Source organism: Amborella trichopoda, chromosome 1 (assembly GCF_054954075.1).
Source record: "Amborella trichopoda isolate Santa Cruz 75 chromosome 1, AtrichopodaSantaCruz75HAP2 v2.0, whole genome shotgun sequence".
NCBI classification, from domain to species: Eukaryota; Viridiplantae; Streptophyta; class Magnoliopsida; order Amborellales; family Amborellaceae; genus Amborella; species Amborella trichopoda.
In genome coordinates this window covers 46,662,694-46,685,340 of record NC_142336.1, presented here as the reverse complement: position 1 = coordinate 46,685,340, position 22,647 = coordinate 46,662,694, and the positions used below count along the sequence as shown (strand labels likewise).

At 35.8% G+C, this 22,647-nt stretch overlaps 1 protein-coding gene, 1 long non-coding RNA gene and 1 pseudogene across 2 annotated transcripts; all 3 read right to left on the bottom strand.

Moving 5' to 3' along the window:
- Positions 1-2,428: 2,428 nt before the first annotated feature.
- LOC148783876 (uncharacterized) lies at positions 2,429-9,512 on the bottom strand. The gene is made up of 2 exons (XR_016056711.1): positions 9,314-9,512; positions 2,429-2,726 (listed from the first exon to the last, which is right to left on the bottom strand). It is a non-coding gene; the product is annotated as an uncharacterized LOC148783876 (long non-coding RNA).
- Positions 9,513-20,029: 10,517 nt separating this feature from the next.
- Positions 20,030-22,338, bottom strand: FLA13 (FASCICLIN-like arabinogalactan protein 13 precursor). Its single transcript, XM_088868502.1, has 2 exons — positions 21,689-22,338; positions 20,030-21,270 (listed from the first exon to the last, which is right to left on the bottom strand). The coding sequence occupies exon 2, from the start codon at positions 20,890-20,892 to the stop codon at positions 20,179-20,181; it is 714 nt and encodes a 237-aa protein (XP_088724628.1). The 5' UTR covers positions 20,893-21,270; positions 21,689-22,338; the 3' UTR covers positions 20,030-20,178.
- LOC105420061 (glycine-rich RNA-binding protein GRP1A pseudogene) lies at positions 21,047-22,242 on the bottom strand (annotated as a pseudogene).
- Positions 22,339-22,647: the final 309 nt, after the last annotated feature.

Genomic DNA, 22,647 nt, shown 5'->3' with positions numbered 1-22,647 from the left:
GGATATAGTGCTATCCAAAATCACCCACATAAAGATATTTTTATATTATGTGGGATTGAGATGCTATCAAATTATGTGGGATTGAGATATTTCCTTATATAAGATTGATATTTGATAAATTTCTTAAAGGAAATAGAATTTCAAAAAGATCAGGACAATTGGATGGATATATCTCTTGATCGTTTGAGACATATGTAACACCAATAGGAAGTTTCTTATTTAATATGGAATTCTAATCTTATATAAATGGGATGAAAGTACAGAGAATTTGTGTCTTATTTCGGTCACCATATGGAAATGGTGGTTCTTCTAGAAACAGATGGATGCAAGGCCTCTTGTGCATAAGATGTAATTTTCTCCTAGAGAAGAAAACTTCATAAGGAGATAAACATTGTAATGGTGTCTCTTTTAGACTTTCGAAAATTGAAAGACTTGTTTTTTATAGAGAAGCGGTTCCCATTAAGATTTTGGAAGGTTTCTCTTTTAGTTAGAGAAAAAGTCAGTTTCTCGTTGCTCTCGCATCTCTATCTGGTGTTGTCGGTAACGGTTATCAGAAGTAAAGAGAAAGAATGGATAGTGGTTTAAAAGGGTTTGCTCGACTTGGGTTTTTGTTGATGTTTGTTTCAAATATTTGCTGTAACTTTCATTGGTATAGTGGATTTCAGTTTGCCGTACCCGTGGATGTAGCCCTTTTGGGGTGAACCACATAAATATTTGTATTCTTGTGATATGTGTTTCGTTCTTTATTTCTCATACTGTATTTATTAAAAATCAACTTGCCGGGTTTAGAGCTCCCGCGTACAAGAGATTGTGCGGTCGAATTAGAGGTTGAAAGTGTCCAAAAGAAGCATACTCCTGAAAACGTGCTAATAAAATAATCATAACTCTTTTAGGTTCTTTAGATTTTTGGTTTTTTCTTTTCAATCCAAATTTGATGCAAAAACTATTGGAATGATGCTTTACAACTTCGTAAATTCAAAATTATAAGAAATTGGGTGGGAACATGGATATTCATTAAGTTTTGTGTCAAAACCACAAAAATGCTCATAACTTAATCTTTTCTTTTTTTAGTTGTTGAGACAGATTTATTGCAAAATGCTATATGATCGATGCTTTATGGTTTCCTAATCCAAAATAGACACAAATTAGTGGAAAATCGATAAAATAAGCGGTAGAGGAGAAGAGCACATGGAATTCCAAAGTTTTCATAGGTAAATGGTGATATTTTCATGAAAATGACCTTAACAAACTTACCCTGCTACAAAGTGACAGTAATGAAACATGATATTCCATACATCAGCTCCCATTTAGATTTTCCACCCATGTTTCAAAGAGGCTATATAAATGCACTTTCCCTCTCCATTTGAAAAGGCTGGAATTTAAAAAAATTTTAAAGAAAAAAATTTTAGTTAGAAAAAAGGTTAGAGAGAGAAAGAGTTGAGGCTGAAGTCAATCCTAGCCCTCACTTCCTAGAGTGAGAAATATTTCCAGACAAACCCTAAATCCCAACCTAGTCCCAAAAGAATCAACTCCCAAATTCTATCTTTGTCCCAACACAAGCAAACCCCAAAGCCTAAGCTAGTCTTAAAAGAAACAAATCCAAATGCTAACCTAGTCTGAAAAAGAATCAAATCCCAAATCCATGCCTAGTTCAAAAGAAACAAACCTTTAAATCCTAAGCAAATCCAAAAGAAACAAGCCATCATATCCCAAGCAAGTGCAAAAGAAACAAGCTCCCAAAACCTAAGCTAGCCCAAGGAGAAAATACAATAAAAACAAACATAAACTTGACCCAAGAACCCAACATTTAGGTGAATCAAACCCCTCTCTGCAAAACCCACCAGTATAAGGCATTGAGGTGAGCCACTCTTCTCTCAAAAGAAAGCAAGGCAAGGTTATATTCACTGTAGGAGTTTCGGATCACAGATTAGTCTTCCAAAGTGCCTAAGGGCACCCCCCAGTATCATATACACCGGGAGGTCTAAAAGGGTATGCCAAACCAAGCTTGGGAGAACTCAAGAAACCCCCAACACTTGTGTAAGTGTTCAATTCTAATCAAATAGAAGTTGTCTCACTTTTTATGTTTTCTTTATCCTTCCAAAATGGGGTCACAAATCAAAAGCATGCGAACGAATAGTCCACTTCGATGTATCTGCCATAATGGAAAGAGGGATGCAAAGGGAAGACAGTCATCAAGAAGAGCAAGAAGAGAGCCAATAGTTTGTAAGCCACCTCAAAATGCTTCCAACAAGTGCAACTATGTGAAACAAGCATATGTCTATTGATCATGGTGAAGAACATGATGAACTTAAAAATGAATATGAAAAACCACATGACCATCACGATTGAAGTTGTATTTTTTGTACCTAAGTGCTTTACTAGAGAAATCAGTGGCATAAACATTATGTAAGTCCAAATACCATCATAATTGTGTGAAGCTATTATAATTAATGATATGGATACATGAAGTTTACATGTCTCAATAAAAAGAAACTCATCTTTATGCGGCTGTTGACACGCCTTTGGATAGATGCATTTCTGTCACACCCCAAGAATTTACAATACTGATATTCTTGAGATGTGACAGTCAAAACATATATACATCTCTTTTTAGGACAAATTTACAATGGCGAATTCTTACAAAGTAACAAAAGAAAGTTTAAGCACAACAACAATATCTTCCAGAGTTGATCCTGATGAGCACTAAAAATAAAACCGCAGTTATCCTGAAAAAAAAAATGTTTACCATAATTGGATGAGTTTGGCTACTCAGTAAGTGATCATCATAATCTTAAAAATAATCATGGTTGAAAGATATCAATATTTTAAGAAAGGAGATCTATTAACAGAAATCCATTAACAATTTCACTTTAAAAAATGCATAATTAAGTATAATCCGAATAATTGAAATGCAAATATAACATTTTAACGGCAGTGCATAATTCAAAAGATTTTCAAATTATCGTACTGGCGTCCCAAGTAAGTCACCTATATACCCCATCAACGTCCTGATGGGTCCACTTAATCCCTATCGGCGTCCCAGATAGGTCCACTTAATCCCTACAGGTCCACTTATACCTCACCGGCATACCGGGTGAGTCCACTTAATTGCTACCGACGTACCGGATACGTCCACTTATACCTCACCGGCGAACCGGATGAGTCCACTTGCATACTTAAAGTATTTCTAAATCTCTTTAAACATTCGAAAGCAGCAATATCATGTACTCATATCACTGAAATTATTAATATGAATTTCACTGAAACCATTAATAACAGTCACTTTCAATAACATTTCAAAAATAACCAGTTAAATATTTTGGCTCAAATTTAGAAAGGTAGCAGTCCGTAAAGACATTCTAGCATAATTGCCAATCTAATATGTGTAGAAAACTCTTATAGAAATTCAAGAATAAAGAATTATCACAATTTATGGGATGTCAATTCGCAAATAAACATTTCACAGACAATGCTACAATCAATTGTAAAAATATCAGTTTTCAAATAATAACGTAGTCATTTGTACATGAAATTTACAATGTCTAAATATTCAAAAACAGTAGAAGGAAATCTCACAATTTTATTAAAAGCAGAAATATCACATTTATTTCTAATAATTTACAGCATTTAAAGTATTTTACAATAGATAAAATATCACCATTTTTACTAAAAATATTATTCTTCGAGACAATGAGATCGCTTTCATTAACTCCGAAATTGGGGGAGCATCAGTTTCATCCCACACAAAAACATCGGTACTTTCTTCAGAGACTCGATGTGAATGAAGAATCTTTTCTAGGGAAAGAAAGCATATAAAATCAACTTAACAGGGATTGTGATTTACAGGACCAAATGAAAGTAGTGTATGCAAAAGTTACCTTGCATACCAAATCGACAACCTCATTCTTTTTCACATCCCCAATCCTTTTTTAAAAGAAGCACATATTTATCACTACCTAAACATAAACAGTAACCATGCTAGAGAGAGAGAGAGTGTGTGTTGAATAAAATAGAAACACCTCAGATGCAAGGTGTTTTACAAACGACATAAGAGGAATGTAAAGCCGCCACGTTAAAAACAAAAGCTTGTGTTAACATAAAGTTTTAAGATGGTGGACTTAAAGTCCACCCAAATAAAATTGAACCCTCAAGTATATTAACAATAATATCGTTTTATTTATTGTTAATATAAAAGTAGCAATATCTTAATGGTATAAAATTATTATTATTGTTATAATTATCATTACTAATATATAATTATTATTTTATTTATTTATTTTGTATTTATTTCTGTTAACACCATTAATATTATTATTATTATTATTATTAATTTATTTTTTTTTTTGTTCCAAAAGGTTTAGGTCGTCACAATCTCCCCCCCTTAAAGAAATTTAGTCCTCTAAATTTGTGTACCTGATTACTGAAAAAGATAGGAATATTTTTCTCTGATATCGTCTTCTCGTTCCTAAGTCGACTCCTCTCTTGAATGGTACTGCCATAATATACGGACCAAGGGAATCTCCTTGTTGCGCAACAATTGTACCCTTTTATTCAGTATCAAAATTGGCTGCTTAATGAAGGATAGGTCCTTTGTGATCGGTAAAGGTTTATATTTCAAGATATGGGATGGGTCGGGCTGATGTTTTTGTAGTGATGATACATGGAAGACATTATGGACGTTTGCCAATTCGGGTGGTAAGGCAAATCTATAAGCGACACCTCCGATTCTTTCCATGATTTCAAATGGTCCGATGTAATGTGGGCTCAGCTTTCCTTTCTTGCCGAATCTCATAATGCCTTTTATTGGTGAGATATTTAGGAAAACTCGATCACCTTCTTCAAATTCAAGATCTCTCCGTCGGTTATCGGCATAACTCTTTTGCCGACTCTGAGCTGTCCTGAGCCTTTATCGAATTAATGTTATCTTATATATGGTTACTTGGACAATTTCTGGCCCCTAAAGCTTTCTTTCACCAACCTCGTCCTAATAGATGGGTGACCTGCATTTCCTTCCATACTAGGCTTCATATGGTGCCATCTGAATACTGGCTTGGAAGATATTATTATAAGCGAACTCAATCAAAGGTAAATGGTCATCCCAGCTTCCTGTAAAGTCAATGACACAAGCCCACAACATATCTTCCAAAGTTTGGATGGTCCTCTCTGATTGTCCATCAGTTTGGGGGTGAAAGGCAATGTTAAAGGTGAGTCTCGTCCCCATGGCTGACTGTAACCTAGCCCAAAATTTAGAAGTAAACCGAGTATTCCTGTCCGATACAATACTGACCGTAACTCCATGCAACTGCACTATTTCCTTAATGTACAACTGGGTCAGTCGATCCAAAGTGTACGTCGTGCGAATCGGCAGAAAATAGGAAGCTTTGGTCAACCGGTCCACAATGACCCAAATGCTATCATGTCCTGAATTTGTTCTAGGTAAGCCAGAAGCAAAATCCATAGAGATGTGCTCCCACTTCCACTCTGGCACGGGTAAAGGCTGCAACAACGTAGCGGGCCTTTGATGCTCAGCTTTTACTTGCTGGCATGTTAGGCACTTAGACACAAATAGTGCTATCTCTTTTTTCATATTATTCCATCAAAAGGTTTTCTTCAGATCTTGATACATTTTAATACTTCTTGGGTGTATCGTATAACGAGAGTGATGTGTTTCTTCCAAGATAGCTTTCTTCACACTCTCATCATTAGGGACACAAATCCGACCTTTGAATCTTAGTAAATCCTCACTACATATAGAGAATTCTTCTTTCTTTCTTCGCTTCACCTCTTCTACAATTGTTATAAGCTGAGGGTTTTTCTTTTGTACCGATCGAATCTGTTGGATTAATTGGGGTTCTGCCTTAATGTTGGCAATCATACTTACCATACCATTAAAGAACGGAACAAAATGCCAATCCACTATTTCCTCTAACAATCTCATTTCTTGGATCATTAGATGAGCTAAGACTCTCGTATTTTCTACTTAGAGCGTCGGCCACAACGTTAGCTTTTTTTGAATGATAATGGATTGTACAATCATAATTTTTTAAGAAATCCATCCATCTTATCTGCCGCATATTTAAATCCTTCTGACATAAGAGGTATTTCAAGCTCTTATGATCCGTGTATATTTCGAATTGCTTACAATATAGATAATGACTCCACATTTTCAAAGAGAATACTATTGCAGCTAGCTCCAAGTCATGAATTGGATATTTTTTCTCATATTCTTTCTACTGTCTTGATGCCTATGCCACTACTTTCCCATATTGCATTAATACACAGCCCAAGCCTTTATGTGAAGCATCACTATAAGTCACTAATCCCCCACTCCCCTCAGGAATAGTTAAAATAGGTGCTGAAGGTAATCGAACTTTTAGCTCTTAAAAACTCTCATCACATTCACTTGTCCACTCAAATTTGATATTTTTCTATGTTAATCGAGTCAATGGGGTTGCAATTCGAGAAAATCCTTCTACAAATTTTCTGTAATATCCTGCCAATCCCAAAACGCTTCGAACTTTAGTCACATTACTTGGTTATTTCCAATTAACAACAACTTCAACCTTTGAAGGATCAACTGATAGACCTTCCTTAGATATGACATGTCCTAAAAATGTCACTTGTTTAATCCAAAATTCACATTTACTAAGTTTGGCATACAATTGCTTTTCTCTTAATATTTGCAATACCATTCTTACATGCTGCTCATGTTCCTTCTAATTCTTGGAATAAATTAAATATCATCGATGAATACCACAATAAATTCATCCAAAAAGGGCTTAAAGATCTGATTCATCAAATCCATAAATGCAGCCGGTGCATTGGTTAATCCAAAAGGTACGACTAAAAATTCATAATGGCCATACCTTGTTCTGAAAGTTGTACTGGGAATATCTTCACTTTTAATCTTAAGCTGATAGTATCCAAATCTAAGATTAATTTTTAAAACACTTGTGATCCTTGTAATTGATCAAATCAATCATCAATTCTAGGTAGTGGATACTTATTTTTCACTGTTACTTGGTTCCACTGTCTACAATCGATACACAATCTCATGGTCCCATCTTTCTTTTTAACAAACAAGACTGGAGCACCTCAAGGTGACACACTGAGCCTAATAAAACCTTTATCTAATAATTCTTCTAATTGTAGTTTAAGTTCCTTGAGTTCGGCAGGTGCCATTCTGTAAGGTGCCTTAGAAATTGGGGCTACCCCTGGTAATAATTCAATAGAGAATTCAATTTCCCTATCATATCTTCGAGGAAAACGTCAGGAAATTCTCGGATAACCGGAGTGGTATCCAAATTTATCTATTCCTTCTTATCTTCTTTGATATACGCAAGAAAGTCTTGACACCCTTTTCAAAGGAGGCGATTAGCTCGAATATAGGAGATTAAATATGATGAGGAGTCTTCTTTGATACCATCGAAGTAAAAAACTGGTTGATCCGAAATACTAAAAGTAACCATTTTCTTGTAACAATCAATACTTGCATGATATGCAGAAAGCCAATCCATGCCTAAGATTACATCAAAATCTTGAATTTCTAGAAGTATTAAATCAACCAACAGTTCCTCTTCTTCTATCTTTATTACACAAGATTTGTACACTATATTGGTGTCACTTAAATTTCCCATCGGTGTGGCTACCTCTAGAATGTATTCAAATTGTTCTGGTTCTACCTTTAAGTGGCATGCAAAGTGTGGTGGCACAAATGAATGAGTAGATTCAGGATCAATCAAAACATGAGCTACTTTTTGGAAGATAATAAGAGTACCTTGGATCACTGATTTTGAGGCCTGAGTGTCTTACTGGGTGATCGTAAATACTCTTCCCTTCATCTGAGGCTTTTGAGCTATCTCTCCCTTCTTTGGAAGCTGTTGCATCTGTAAGCTAGGACATTCTCTAATCTGGTGCCCCAATTTTTCACATTTAAAACAGGCTCTAGCATTCTAATAACAAGGGCTCCATCCATGCTTTTTCCCACATTTTTTACATGGTTCTATTGGGCTTGGAAGTGGTAAGGGCTTTGGCTTCTTGTTTGCCATTTCAAACTGTTGTCGATTAGATGGTGCGGGTTTAACCTGACTTTTCTGATTTTTCATCTTTTGGCAATATTCGAAATCTTTTTCGACAATTTGGGCTTAATCCACTATTTTAGCATAAGTTCTCAATTCTAAGACTGATATTCTGCTTCTAAAAGCTGGACTGAGACCCCTTTCAAATTTTTTTCTCCTTTCTTGCTTCATTGTTAATCATATGTGGTGCAAACCTGGCCAATTCAGTAAACTTGGCCTCGTACTGTGCTACTGTCCGGTTTCCTTAGATTAGATCCAAAAATTCCATTTCTTTTTTGTCTCGAATAAAATCTGGAAAATACTTTTCATTAAATGCTTCTAGAAATACTTCCCAAGTCAAGGGTTTATTTTCTTTGACCAATACACCTTTTGCCATTCGCCACCAATGTTGTGCTTCTCCTTTTAACATAAAAACTGCCAAGGCCACCTTCCGATCATCAGGACATTCCATTACCTCGAAGATTTTCTCCAATTGCATAATCCATCCCTCGGCTTCCAGTGGGTTTACAGCACGCTTAAAAGAAGGTGGGTTCAATTTCTTAAATTGTTCGATATTACTCCCACGATTTCCCATAACTGACTGCCTGGGTGAATTGTTGTTTTCCATCTGATGTTGCATTAGAGCAACCATATTTTCCAAGGCTTTGTGAATTCCTTTCATATTAGCTTCAGCTATTCTCGATCTTGACTTCGCATCGGTCTGTACACGCAATAAATGTGATTTTAAGTACATTCCTTTTAAATTTCCTAAGAATCTTAAACCTATTGCTCTGATACCATATTTATCACACCCCAAGAATTTACAATACTGATATTCCTGAGATGTGACAGTCAAAACATATATACATCTATTTTTAAAACAAATTTACAATGGTGAATTTTTACAAAGTAATAAAAGAAAGTTTAAGCACAACAACAATATCTTCCAGAGTTGATCCTGACGAGCACTCAGAATGAAACTGCAGTTAACTGAAAGAAAATGTTTACCATAATTGGATGAGTTTGGCTACTTAGTAAGTGATCATCATAATCCTAAAATAATCATGGTTGAAAGATATCAATATTTTCAAAGAGGAGATCTATTAACATAAATGCATTAACAGTTTCACTTTAAAAAATGCATAATTAAGCATAATCCGAATAATTGAAATGCAAATAACATTTTAACGGCAGTGTATAATTCAAAGGATTTTACAAATTACCCTACTGGTGTCCCAAGTAGGTCAGCTATATACCTCATCAACGTCCTGATGGCTCCACTTAATCCGTATCGGCATTACAGATAGGTCCACTTAATCCCTGCAGGTCCACTTATACCTCACCGGCGTATCGGATGAGTCCACTTAATCTCTACCAGCGTACCGGATAGGTCCACTTATACCTCACCGGCGAACCGGATGAGTCCACTTGCATACTTAAAGTATTTCTAAATCTCTTTAAAAATTCGAAAGCAGCAATATCATTTACTCAACATATCACTAAAATTATTAATATGAATTTCACTGAAACCATTAATAACAGTCGCTTTCAATAACATTTCAAAATAACCAGTCAAATATTTTGGCTCAAATTTAGAAAGGTAGCAGTTCGTAAAGACATTCTAGCATAATTGCCAATCTAATATGTGTAGAAAACTCTTATAGAAATTCAAGAATACGGAATTATCACAATATATGGGATGTCAATTCGCAAATAAACATTTCACAGACAATGCTATAATCAAATGCGAAAATATCAATTTTCAAATTATAACGCAGTCATTTGCACATGAAATTTACAATGTCCAAATATTCAAAAACAGTAGAAGGAAATCTCACAATTTTACTAAAAGCGGAAATATCACATTTATTTCTAATAATTTACAACATTTAAAATATTTTACAATAGATAAAATATCACCATTTTTACTAAAAAGATTACTCTTCGAGACAATGAGATCGCTTACATTAACTCTGAAATTGGGGGAGCATCAGTTCCATCCCACACAAAAACATCGAAACTGTCTTCAGTGACCAGATGTGCATGAAGATTCTTTTCCAGGGAAAGAAAGAATATAAAATCAACTTAACATGGATTGTGATTTACAGAAGCAAATGAAAGTAGTGTACGCAAACATTACCTTGCATACCAAATCGACAACCTCATTCTTTTTCACACCCCTAATCCTTTTTTTAAAGGAGGCACATATTTATCATTACCTAAACATAAACAGTAACCATGCTAGAGAGAGAGAGAGTGTTGAATAAAATAGAAACACCATAGATGTAAGGTGTTTTACAAAAGAGATAAGAGGAATGTAAGGCCGCCACGTTAAAAACAATAGCTTGTGTTAACATAAAGTTTTAATATGGTGGAGCTAAGGTCCACCCAAATAAAATTGAACCCTCAAGTATATTAACAATAATATCGTTTTATTTATTGTTAATATAGAAGTAGCAATATCTTAACGGTATAAAATTATTATTATTATTATTATTATCATTACTAATATTTAATTATTATTTTATTTATTTATTTTGTATTTATGTCTGTTAACACCATTAATATTATTATTATTATTATGAATTTAATTTAAATTTTTTTTTTCAAAAGTTTTAGGTCGTCACAATCTCCCCCCTTAAAGAAATTTAGTCCTCTAAATTTGTGTATCTAATTACTGAAAAAGACAGGGATATTTTTCTCTGATATCGTCTTCTCGTTCCCAAGTCGACTCCTCTCTTGAATGGTACTGCCATAATTTACGGACCAAGGGAATCTCCTTGTTGCGCAACACTTGGACCCTTCTATTCAGTACCAAAATTGGCTGCTCAATGAAGGATAAGTCCTTCCTGATCGATAAAGGTTCTTATTTCATGATATGGGATGGGTCGGGCTGATATTTTAGTAGTGATGATACATGGAAGACATTATGGACGTTTGCCAATTCGGGTGGTAAGGCAAGTCTATAAGCGACACCTCCGATTCTTTTCAAGATTTCAAATGGTCGGATGTAACGTGGGTTCAGCTTTTCTTTCTTGTCGAATCTCATAATACAATATATTGATGAGATCTTTAGGAAAACTCGATCACCTTCCTCAAATTCAAGATCTCTTCGTCGGTTATCGGCATAACTATTTTGCCGACTCTGAGCTGTCCTAAGCCTTTATCGAATTATTGTTATCTTATATGTGGTTACCTGGACAATTTCTGGCCCCTCAAGCTTTCTGTCACCAACCTCGTCCCAATAGATGAGTGACCTGCATTTCCTTTCATACAGGGTTTCATATGGTGCCATCTGAATAGTGGCTTGGAAGCTATTGTTATAAGCAAACTCAATCAGGGTAAATGGTCATCCCAGCTTCTTGTAAAGTCAATGACATAGGCCCTCAGCATATCTTCCAAAGTTTGGATGGTCATCTCCGATTGTCCATCAATTTGGGGGTAAAAGGCAGTGCTAAAGGTGAGTCTCGTCCCCATGGCTGACTGTAACCTAGCCCAAAATTTAGAACTAAACCGAGTATCCTTATCCGATACAATACTGACCGAAACTCCATGCAACTGCACTATTTTCTTAATGTACAATTGGGTCAGTCGATCCAAAGTGTACGTCGTGCGAATCGACAGAAAGTGGGCAGCTTTGGTCAGCCGGTCCACAATGACCCAAATGTTATCATGTCCCGAATTTGTTCTAGGCAAGCAAGAGACAAAATCCATAGAGATGTGCTCCCACTTCCACTCTGGCACGGGTAAAGGCTGCAACAACCCAGCGGGCCTTTGATGCTCACTTACTGGCATGTTAGGCACTTAGACACAAATAGTGCTACCTCTTTTTCATATTATTCCACCAAAAGGTTTTCTTTACATCCTGATACATTTTAATACTTTCGGGATGTATCGTATAACGAGAGTGATGTGCTTCTTCTAAGATAGCTTTCTTCACACTCTCATCATTCGGGACACAAACACGACCTTTGAATTTTAGCAAATCCTCACTGCATACAGAGAATTCTTCTTTCTTTCCCAGCTTCACCTCTTCTACAATTGTTATAAGCAAAGAGTCTTTATTTTGTGCTGATTGAATCTGTTGGATTAATTGCGGTTTTGCCTTAATGTTGGCAATCATACTTACTACATCATTAATGGACGAAACCGGATGCCAATCCACTATTTCCTAACAATCTCATTTCTTGGATCATTAGATGAGCTAAAACTCCCGTAGATTTTCTACTTTAAAGTGTCGGCCACAACATTAGCTTTTCCTGAATGATAATGGATTGTACAATCATAATCTTTTAAGAAATCCATCCATCTTATCTGCAGCATATTTAAATCTTTCTGAGAGAAGAGGTATTTCAAGCTCTTAAGATTCGTGTATATTTCGAATTGCTCACCATATAGATAATGCCTCCACATTTTCAAAGCGAATACTATTGCAGCCAGCTCCAAGTCATGAATTGGGTATTTTTTTTCATATTCTTTCAACTGTTTGGATGCATATGCCACTACTTTCCCATATTGCATTAATACACCGCCCAATCCTTTATGTGAAGCATCACTATAAGTCACAAATCCCCCACTCCCCTCAAGAATAGTTAAAATAGGTGTTGAAGTTAATCGAATTTTTAGTTTTGAAAAACTCTCATCACATTCACTTGTCCACTCAAATTTGACATTTTTCTGTGTCAATCAACTCAATGGGGTTGCGATTCGAGAAAATCCTTGTACAAATTTTTTGTAATATCCTGCCAATCCCAAACAGCTTCGAACTTCAGTCACATTACTTGGTTGTTTTCAATTAACAATGGCTTCAACCTTTGAAGGATCAACTGATAGACCTTCCTTAGATATGACATCTCTTAGAAATGTCACTGGTTCAAGCCAAAAATCACATTTACTAACTTTGGCATACAAGTTATTTTCTCTTAATATTTGCAATACAATTCTTACATGCTGCTCAAGTTCTTTCTGATTCTTGGAATAAATTAAAATATCATCGATGAATAGTAAATTAAATTTATCCAAAAAAAGCTTAAAGATCTGATTCATCAAATCCATAAATGCAACCGGTGCATTGATTAATCCAAAAGACATGACTAAAAATTCATAATAGCCATACCTTGTTCTGAAAGTTGTCTTGGGAACATCTTCACTTTTAATCTTAAGCTGATAGTATCCAGATCTAAGATCAATTTTTTAAAACACTTATGATCCTTGTAATTGATCAAATAAATCATCAATTATAAGTAATGGGTACTTATTTTTCACTGTCACTTGGTTCCACTGTCTATAATCGATACACAATCTCATTATCCCATCTTTCTTTTTAACATACAATACTGGAGCACCCCAAGGTGTCACACTGAGCCTGATAAAACCTTTATATAATAATTCTTTCAATTGTTGTTTAAGTTCCTTATGTTCTGCAAGTGCCATTCTGTAAAGTGCCTTAGAAATTGGGGCTAGCCTTGGCAATAATTCAATAGAGAATTCAATTTCTTCGTCAGGCGGTAATCCTGACAATTCTTCAAGGAAAACGTCAGGAAATTCTCGAATAACAGGAGTAGTATCCAAATTTATCTCTTCCTTCCTATCTTCTTTGATAGACGCAAGAAAGTCTTTATACCCTTTTCGAAGGAGGTGATTATCTCGAATACAAGAGATTAAATATGATGGGAAGTCTTCTTTGATACCATGGAAGTAAAATACTGGTTGATTCGGAATACTAATGGTAACCATTTTCTTGTAATAATCAATACTTGCATGGTATGCAGAAAGCCAATCCATGCCTAAGATTACATCAAAATCTTGAATTTTTAGAAGTATTAAATCAACCAACAGTTCCTTTTCCTCTATCTTTGTTACATAGGATTTGTATACTATATTGGTGTCACTTAAATTTCCCATCGGTGTGGCTACCTCTAGAATGTATTCTAATTATTCTGGTTTTACCTTTAAGTGGCACGCAAAGTGTGGTGACACAAATAAATGAGTAGATCTAGAATCAATCAAAACATGAACTACTTTTTGGAAGATAATAATAGTAACTTGGATCACTGATTTTGAGGCCTGAGCGTCTTGCTGGGTGATCGTAAATACTCTTCCCTTCATCTGAGGCTTTTGAGCTATCTCTCCTTGCTTTGGAAGCTGTTGCATCTGTAAGCTAAGACATTCTCTAATCTGGTGCCCCAATTTTTCACATTTAAAACAGGCTCCAGTATTCCAATAACAAGGACGCGATCCATCCTTTTTCCCACATTTTTTACATGGTTCTATTGGGCTCGGAAGTGGCAAGGGCCTTGGCTCCTTGTTTGCCCTTTCAAACTGTTGTCGATTAGATGGTGTGAGTCTAACCTGACTTTTCTAATTTTTCATCTTTTGATAATCTTCGAAATCTTTTTCGACAATTTGGGCTCAATCCACTATTTAAGTATAAGTTCTCAATTTTAAGACTGATATTCTGCTTCTAATAGCTGGTCTGAGACCATTTTCAAATTTTTTCACCTTTTTTGCTTCATTGTTAATCATTTGTGGTGTAAATCTGGCCAATTCAGTAAACTTGGCCTCGTATTGTGCTACTGTCCGGTTTCCTTAGATTAGTTCCAGAAATTCTGTTTCTTTTTTGTCTCGAATAAAATCTGGAAAACACTTTTCATTAAATGCCTCTAGAAATACTTCCCAAGTCAAGGGTTTATTTTCTTTGACCAATACTCATTTTTCCATCCACCACCAATGTTGTGTTTCTCCTTCTAACATAAAAACTGCCAAGGCCACCTTCCTATCATTAGGACATTCCATTACCTCAAAGATTTTATCTAATTGCATAATCCATCCCTCAGCTTCCAGTGGGTTTACATCACCCTTAAAAGAAGGTGGGTTCAATTTCTTAAATTGTTCGATATTACTCTCACAATTTCACATAACTGACTGCCTGGTTGAATTGTTGTTTTCCATCTGATGTTGCATTAGAGCAACCATATTTTCCAAGGCTTTGTGAATTCCTTCCATATTAGCTTCAGCTATTCTGGATCTTAACTTCGCCCCTGTCTGTACAATCAAGAAATGTGATTTTAAGTACATTCTTTTTAAATTTCTTAAGAATCTTAAACCTATTGCTCTGATACCATATTTGTCACACCCCAAGAATTTACAATACTGATATTCCTGAGATGTGACAGTCAAAACATACATACATCTATTTTTAGAACAAATTTACAATGGAGAATTCTTGCAAAGTAACAAAAGAACGTTTAAGCACAACAACAATATCTTCTAAAGTTGATCCTGACGAGCACTCAAAATGAAACCGCAGTTATCCTGAAAAAAAAATGTTTACCATAATTGGATGAGTTTGGCTACTTAGTAAGCGATCATCATGATCCTAAAAATAATCATGGTTAAAAGATATCAATATTTTCAAAAAGGAGATCTATTAACATCAATGCATTAATAGTTTCACTTTAAAAAATTCATAATTAAGTATAATCCGAATAATTGAAATGCATATACCATTTTAACGGCAGTGCATAATTCAAAGGATTTTACAAATTACCCTACTAGTGTCTCAGGTAGATCACCTATGTACCCCATCAGCGTCCTGATGGGTCCACTTAGTCCCAATCGGCGTCCCAGATAGATCCACTTAATCCCTGCAGGTCCACTTATACCTCACCGACATACCGGATGAGTCCACTTAATCCCTACCGGCATACTGGATAGGTCCACTTATACCTCACCGGCGACCGGATGAGTCCACTTGCATACTTAACGTAGTTCTAAATCTCTTTAAACATTTGAAAGCAGCAATATCATGTACTCAACATATCACTAGAATTATTAATAAGAATTTCACTGAAACCATTAATAACAGTCACTTTCAATAACATTTCAAAAATAACCAATCAAATATTTTGGCTCAAATTTAGAAACGTAGCAGTTCGTAAAGACATTCTAGCATAATTGCCAATCTAATATGTATAGAAAACTCTTATAGAAATTCAAGAATACGGAATTATCACAATTTATGGGATATCAATTCGCAAATAAACATTTCACAGACAATGCTATAATCAATTACAAAAATATCAGTTTTCAAATTATAACGCAGTCATTTGCACATGAAATTTACAATGTCCAAATATTCAAAAACAGTAGAAGGAAATCTCACAATTTTACTAAAAGCAGAAATATCACATTTATTTCTAATAATTTACAGCATTTAAAATATTTTACAATAGATAAAATATCACCATTTTTACTAAAAAGATTATTCTTCGAGTCAATGAGATCGCTTACATTAACTCCGAAATTGGGGGAGCATCAGTTTCATCCCACACAAAAACATCGATACTTTCTTCAAAGACTCGATGTAAATGAAGAATCTTTTCCAGGGAAAGAAATCATATAAAATCAACTTAACAGGGATTGTGATTTACAAGACCAAATGAAAGTAGTGTATGCAAAAGTTACCTTGCATACCAAATCGACAACCTCATTCTTTTTCACATCCCCAATCCTTTTTTAAAAGAAACACATAGTTATCATTACCTAAACATAAACAGTAACCATGCTAGAGAGAGAGAGAGAGAGTGTTGAATAAAATAGAAACACCTTAGATGCAAGGTGTTTTACAAACGAGATAAGAGGAATGTAAAGCCGCCACGTTAAAAACAAAAGCTTGTGTTAACATAAAGTTTTAAGATGGTGGACCTAAGGTCCACCCAAATAAAATTGAACCCTCAAGTATATTAACAATAACATCGTTTTATTTATTGTTAATATAAAAGTCGCAACATCTTAACGGTATAAAATTATTATTATTATTATTATCATTACTAATATATAATTATTATTTTATTAATTTATTTTGTATTTATTTCTATTAACACCATTATTATTATTATTATTATTATTATTATTATTATTATTATTATTATTAATTTAATTTATTTTTATTTTTTTTGTCCAAAAGTTTTAGGTCGTCACAACTTCACTCCCATTTCTCACTTTCAAAGGTACGAGTACTATCCCGGCAGTCACACGACACTAGAGCAACAACAGTTAGGCTTGAGAATTTACCAGGCTTGGATTTGAAACCCGAATTTCGGATCCGGGTATGGATCCAATATTTGGATCCAATCGGGTCTGGACCTGGATCCCATGTATACTTTTTCGATTTGGATCCAGATCCAAATATTTTGGTTCCAATCGAACTTGGATCCGGATATGACTCCCATGTATACTTTTCAGTTCCAAATCTGGATCCTGTTGGATCTGAACCTGATCCGGCCCATTCTTATCCCTAAATAAAGTCTATCTTCTCATAGTCTCGATTGACTTCTGAATCAACTATATCCTTTTTAGGTAACTCTATTTCCAAGTCTACCCTGGTTGACTGTAAGCCCTTTTTCAATACTATTCATATTGTTGATGAAGCCACTAAGGAAGATTAAAAAATTGGCTATATTTCCCCTACTTCTGATCCTTCTGGTAAATTGTTTCTGATGTCTATCATGTTCTTTTATTACCATGAATCTTCTTTTTGTTTGTTACATTACTAGCTCATATTATAATGTTGTATTTTCTTCTTCTGGTTGAATATATAGGATCGGCTATCAGGGAAGCTCATTGGGATTGGGCATAAAGTTGGAGATCTCTATTACTTAGACTACCTTTGTATGCCAAGTCCTTTAGTTTGTGTTGTGACTACCATTAGTGTCGTATCTTTGTGGCATTAACGCCTTGGTCATATCTTACCTTTTCGGTTACAATTTTTATTTTTTGTTCATGGTACTGTGACAAATAAAGACTTTACTAGCATAAAAAATTGTGAAACGGTCAAACTTACAAAATCTTATGCTTTGCTATTCACTTGAAGTAATTCTTTTTCTCTTTCCATATTTGATCTTGTGCATATTGATGTATAGAGCATTCTCTTATTCTAACAAAATGGGGATCACAATATTTTGTAACTTTTTATTGACGATCACAATATATGATTCCACTAAAAAAAAAAATGAAAGACGTGACACCAACACCAAAATATAGTGTTCCTTTCATTTGTTAACAAGAAAATCGAACGTGACACCAAAATTCAATGGTGTGATATCTTCTTGCCCTAAACTTCCACTTGCTCTTTTTATTTATTTATTTTTTAACAAGTAACGTGATTTTCATATATTATTCCACTTGCTATTTGAGTTGTTTATTCAAGAGGTCAAACCTAGCAAAACCAATGAATATTAAATTCCTTCAACACTTATTTGAATGAATCAATTTGGCAGGTGGGTGCTTAAAGAAAATCCAAGGCTCGCTGTCTTCGTCCTTCATGCTGAATAAACAACTACTAAAAATGGGGGGATTATTGCAAGTTTCTAATAAGACAAACACTTTGGGGTCAAGGCCAGCAAGAGATACACATGGACCACGTATGAAGGTCGGAGATAGTAGAAGCCGGTATTTTGGGTTATTTCATATATATGGAAAATGGTTTCAAAGGGATGCACTTGCATTAAAATAAGTAAAGGTTTTCAAAAATTTTAATTATGGTGTTGAAAAACCTTCAAATTGATCATCTCAACCTTGACTTGACTGTGGTTGTGAAAAAAAAAAAAAGGATTTCAATTTTAAAAATAGTGTACATTGTACTAAATTGTCTAGACCATCTATTTCACACTAAAAATAAATGTTCATGGATCCACAAGGTTTGTATCTTATTTGGGCTTTAACATTCATTTTCGGTGTTGAAAATTGATTTTAGATTTGTGATGCCCAAAGTCCTTACCCTATGAGGATTCTAGGTGAGGCTTTATTTTGTTTTTATAAAGCCTAGGCCTTATAGAAACCATATCCAAGTTGAAGTTTTTACTTGAAATACAAATATTATTCAAAAGACACAAACATATTTATATATTTGTATATAAAGTGGTTTTTTTTGTTTCCTTCCAGAGGCTCCTTAAATTTAAAGGTTACGAATGATTGAGAGAGAAATGGAAAAAAAATCAATTTATTCTTCTCTTTTTTTTCTTTTTTTTTTTATAGTTAAGGTGGTTTGAATGTGGGAAAAATATCAAATCCCATCCCTTGACTCGGCTTAGACAACGTGAGCGCCATGGCATTGGGCGTAGTCGCATGGGACCAATAAAACTAAGGGAAAAAGACCTATACCCGCTCCCCATAATTTTCACCTTTATCATGCTCTTGGATTCACCAAAATCTTATGTATCGTCAGAGTTTGAAATTTTGGGATAGTTAAAACTTAATTATTATTATTATTTTTTTTTTTTATGAATTTAATCTTCCATTAGTCAATTCCCTACTCTTTCACTTTCATTGCGAAAAATCAACCTTACGTCCGGGGACTCCACTATACAAATTTCGACATGAAAAGAAAGCGAATTTTTTTTTAATATTGTAACCTAGTTTAGAATAACATCAATATCTTTTAAACTTGCAAAATGATTTTTATTTATATTGTTAATAGATTCTTGTCATTATTTGTTTTTTTATTAAAGAAATTTATCAAAATATCTACAAGAGATGTAACTTTTAAAAAAAACAAAAGAAAACATATTGGAGCTAACCATCCCAAAATTTTAAACTCGATGGCACAAGGGATTTTGATGAACCCGATGGTCTACCAAGGATGAAAATTATGGGGTTATTTTCCCTAAAACTGACCCCATGCAAAGGTCAAGAGTCAATTGATGGCATTGTCCAATAAATAATGGTTGCTTCTCACGTAGAGACGACTGAGCAAGAGATATCTTATCACAAAATGCTGGAATCTACAATCCCATACATTACTCACCACATTGCAACATTTATCGAATTCCAAAGAACAGACCACTCATTCATACGGATCCGACTCAAATTCCCTCTTAAGAATGAGAGAGAGAATCAATGAAATGCAAATTCTCAATCTGAGAACAAATCAATAGAGAAATGAGCAATGCAGGAGATCCAACACACAAATCTCCATATCCACATCCACCCGATCACATAAATCACAACAGATACAGTGCAAATTACAAAGCCAGAAAAAAAAAAGTGAAAGAATATAAAAAAGAAAGAACGAAAGAAGTAACTCACATGCACTTTTCAAGAGTGATGGATCACAACTTCTTCAAGGTTGCACAACCCAAACCACCACAGCCATCACCACGCCCAATAAGCTCCCCCTCGCGACCGACGACGCTGCGTTGGACCCACCTCCTGCAGCAGTCGGCCCGGCTGCCACCGGTGTCTTCGCACCCGCAGTTGGCGTTTCAGCAGCCTGTGGCGCACCAGTCGGCGGCTTCACCCCAAACATATCTAGTGGCAAAAGCACTTTGTCCACCTCATAAACAGCAAGCGGTGAAGTCACATTGATCGAATTCGCGATCGGTGTGGTCACCAAACCGGTTGTCACATTCACCTGCATTGAGCTGGCCACTGTGGTCACATTCAATGTGTACTGCCCTCCACCCATACCCGAGGCCTGCGTCCTAACGGGGTTGCTCAATGTTTGGAACCCCTGCAAACTGTAGAACTGTGGCAAAACATGGTACAAAATCAAGGTGACCTGGTCCTGCTGCGAAAGTGAGTTCAGAGTACCAGGAGGGAGGCTGTTGAACGCGTTATCGGTGGGGGCGAAGAGGGTGAGGCCTTGGTTCGAGTTGTTGAGCGTGTTGGTTATCTGGTTAGCGACCTGTGTGCTTTGGAGGAGGCGGATGAGGACGGTAAATTGGCCAGCACGGCTGAGGATCCCAGTCACGTTGGGCGGGGCCTGGGCGTGCGCACCGCTCAGGCACGCTAGGGCCGTGAGGGTCAGGGCCAGGACCAGGACTGAGGGGGCCATGCTTGATTGATTGATTGATTGTTTGTTTGTGGGGTGGAGTGGGAGAAGATGGGGGTTTTATTGGATAAGGAGTTGGACCAGGGGATCGGTGGGAGTGAGCTGTCACGGGGTTGGAGTGGTGTTATAATGGAGGAATGAGTCTGTACAAGTTGGGTTTCTTGTTTTCTTTAAGTTTTGTTGCATGGTGGTTTTTCTTTTTTTATATTTTTTGGGGGGCAAATTATGGGGTTAGTGGGAGGTTAGACTTGGGGGGCTATTGTTAGGGATCTCGGTTGGTCAGGATGTGCTTTCATTGGACTAATCGAGTATGCCCATCTTCCTAACCTGTTCACCAGTCGATGTTTAAATAAACATCGGATGCAGTTCTTGTAAGAGCCGCTGATTAGGTACACATTAACATACAAAAACAGCAGGTGAAATATAAAAAGAGTTAGAATTGATTTAAAAAATTAAAAAAAAATTAAAAAATAAAAAAAAAATTATTGGGATCAATTACAAAATAAGATCACGTTTGTCTCAAATTATGGGCGGCATCCCCTCTCCCTTTGTCTGACAATGCGAAAGCCAAACATTAGACAGATGAGGTTTATACTGTACAAAAGCAAAATAATTGTTTGAAATACTTAGCTTTCCTCGTATGGGGGTAAAACCAGAGAAGAAAAAAGTTTCCTTAGTTAAAAAAAACTGTACCAAAAAACGGTTGAGATTTGGAGGAAAGAGAGTGGCCGAAAATATATATGGTATCCCCCACCAATCAAAAAAAAGAAAAACAAAATATCGATATTCATTTCTTCACCTGAAAACTTATAGAAACTATAATCAGCCCCAAATTAGTTGCGTAGTCATCCCGGTGGAAATTATAGAAACCAAACCTATCTAAACACTTAATCTAGTTTCTCCAGCTACCTTGAGGAGCACCACCGCTCCCTGACGAATAGTGGGAACCATCACCCCTGCTATAACCGCCACCGCCACCATCACGATTTACATAACCACCATCGCGGTTATAGCCACCACCATCACTTCTACGCCCGTAGCCACCACCACCACCACAGCTTCGGAATCCTCCGCCGCTGCCGCCACCACCACTACCTCTCGACTGAGCGTCATTCATAGTAATGTTGCAGCCATCGAGAGTCTGCTCATTCGATTGCATCACGCATGGATTGCTCGCTGCTTAATGTGACAAAAAGGAAGCCTCGGGAGCGGCCAGTCAGTCACACAGTCACTAATTATCTTGGATTCGATAACATCGCCATAGGCACTGAAGGCCTTCTAAAGAGACCTATCATAGGTGGCCCATGCGAGATCACCTACGAAGCTGCGGAATTCAACATCTGTAGAAGCCATGGATTCCAATAAACAAATATCCAAACCCTAATAAAAGAAAAACAAAGATCCAAACCCTAAAAAGTAATTTAAAAAAGGGAAAAAAACAAATGTTTTGCTTTGCATAGCATAAACCCGATTTATCTAGTGTTTGTATTACCGGACTGGGATAACTTGGACCTTTTGAGGGGGTGCCACCTGTAATTTGGGACAAACTTAACTCTATTTTTGTAATTGACCCCAATATGGTCCGTATATAAATTTCTCCAAAAAACAGTTACTGTTGATTTTTTTCAAACTCTAAAAACAGTATATATTAAGTAAACCATTTATTTCGCCCTAAAAGCTGGTGTTCATGAATCCACATAATTTGTTCTATTTTTTTGAGATTTTAATTCCATAGTCAGTATTGAAAATTAATTTTAG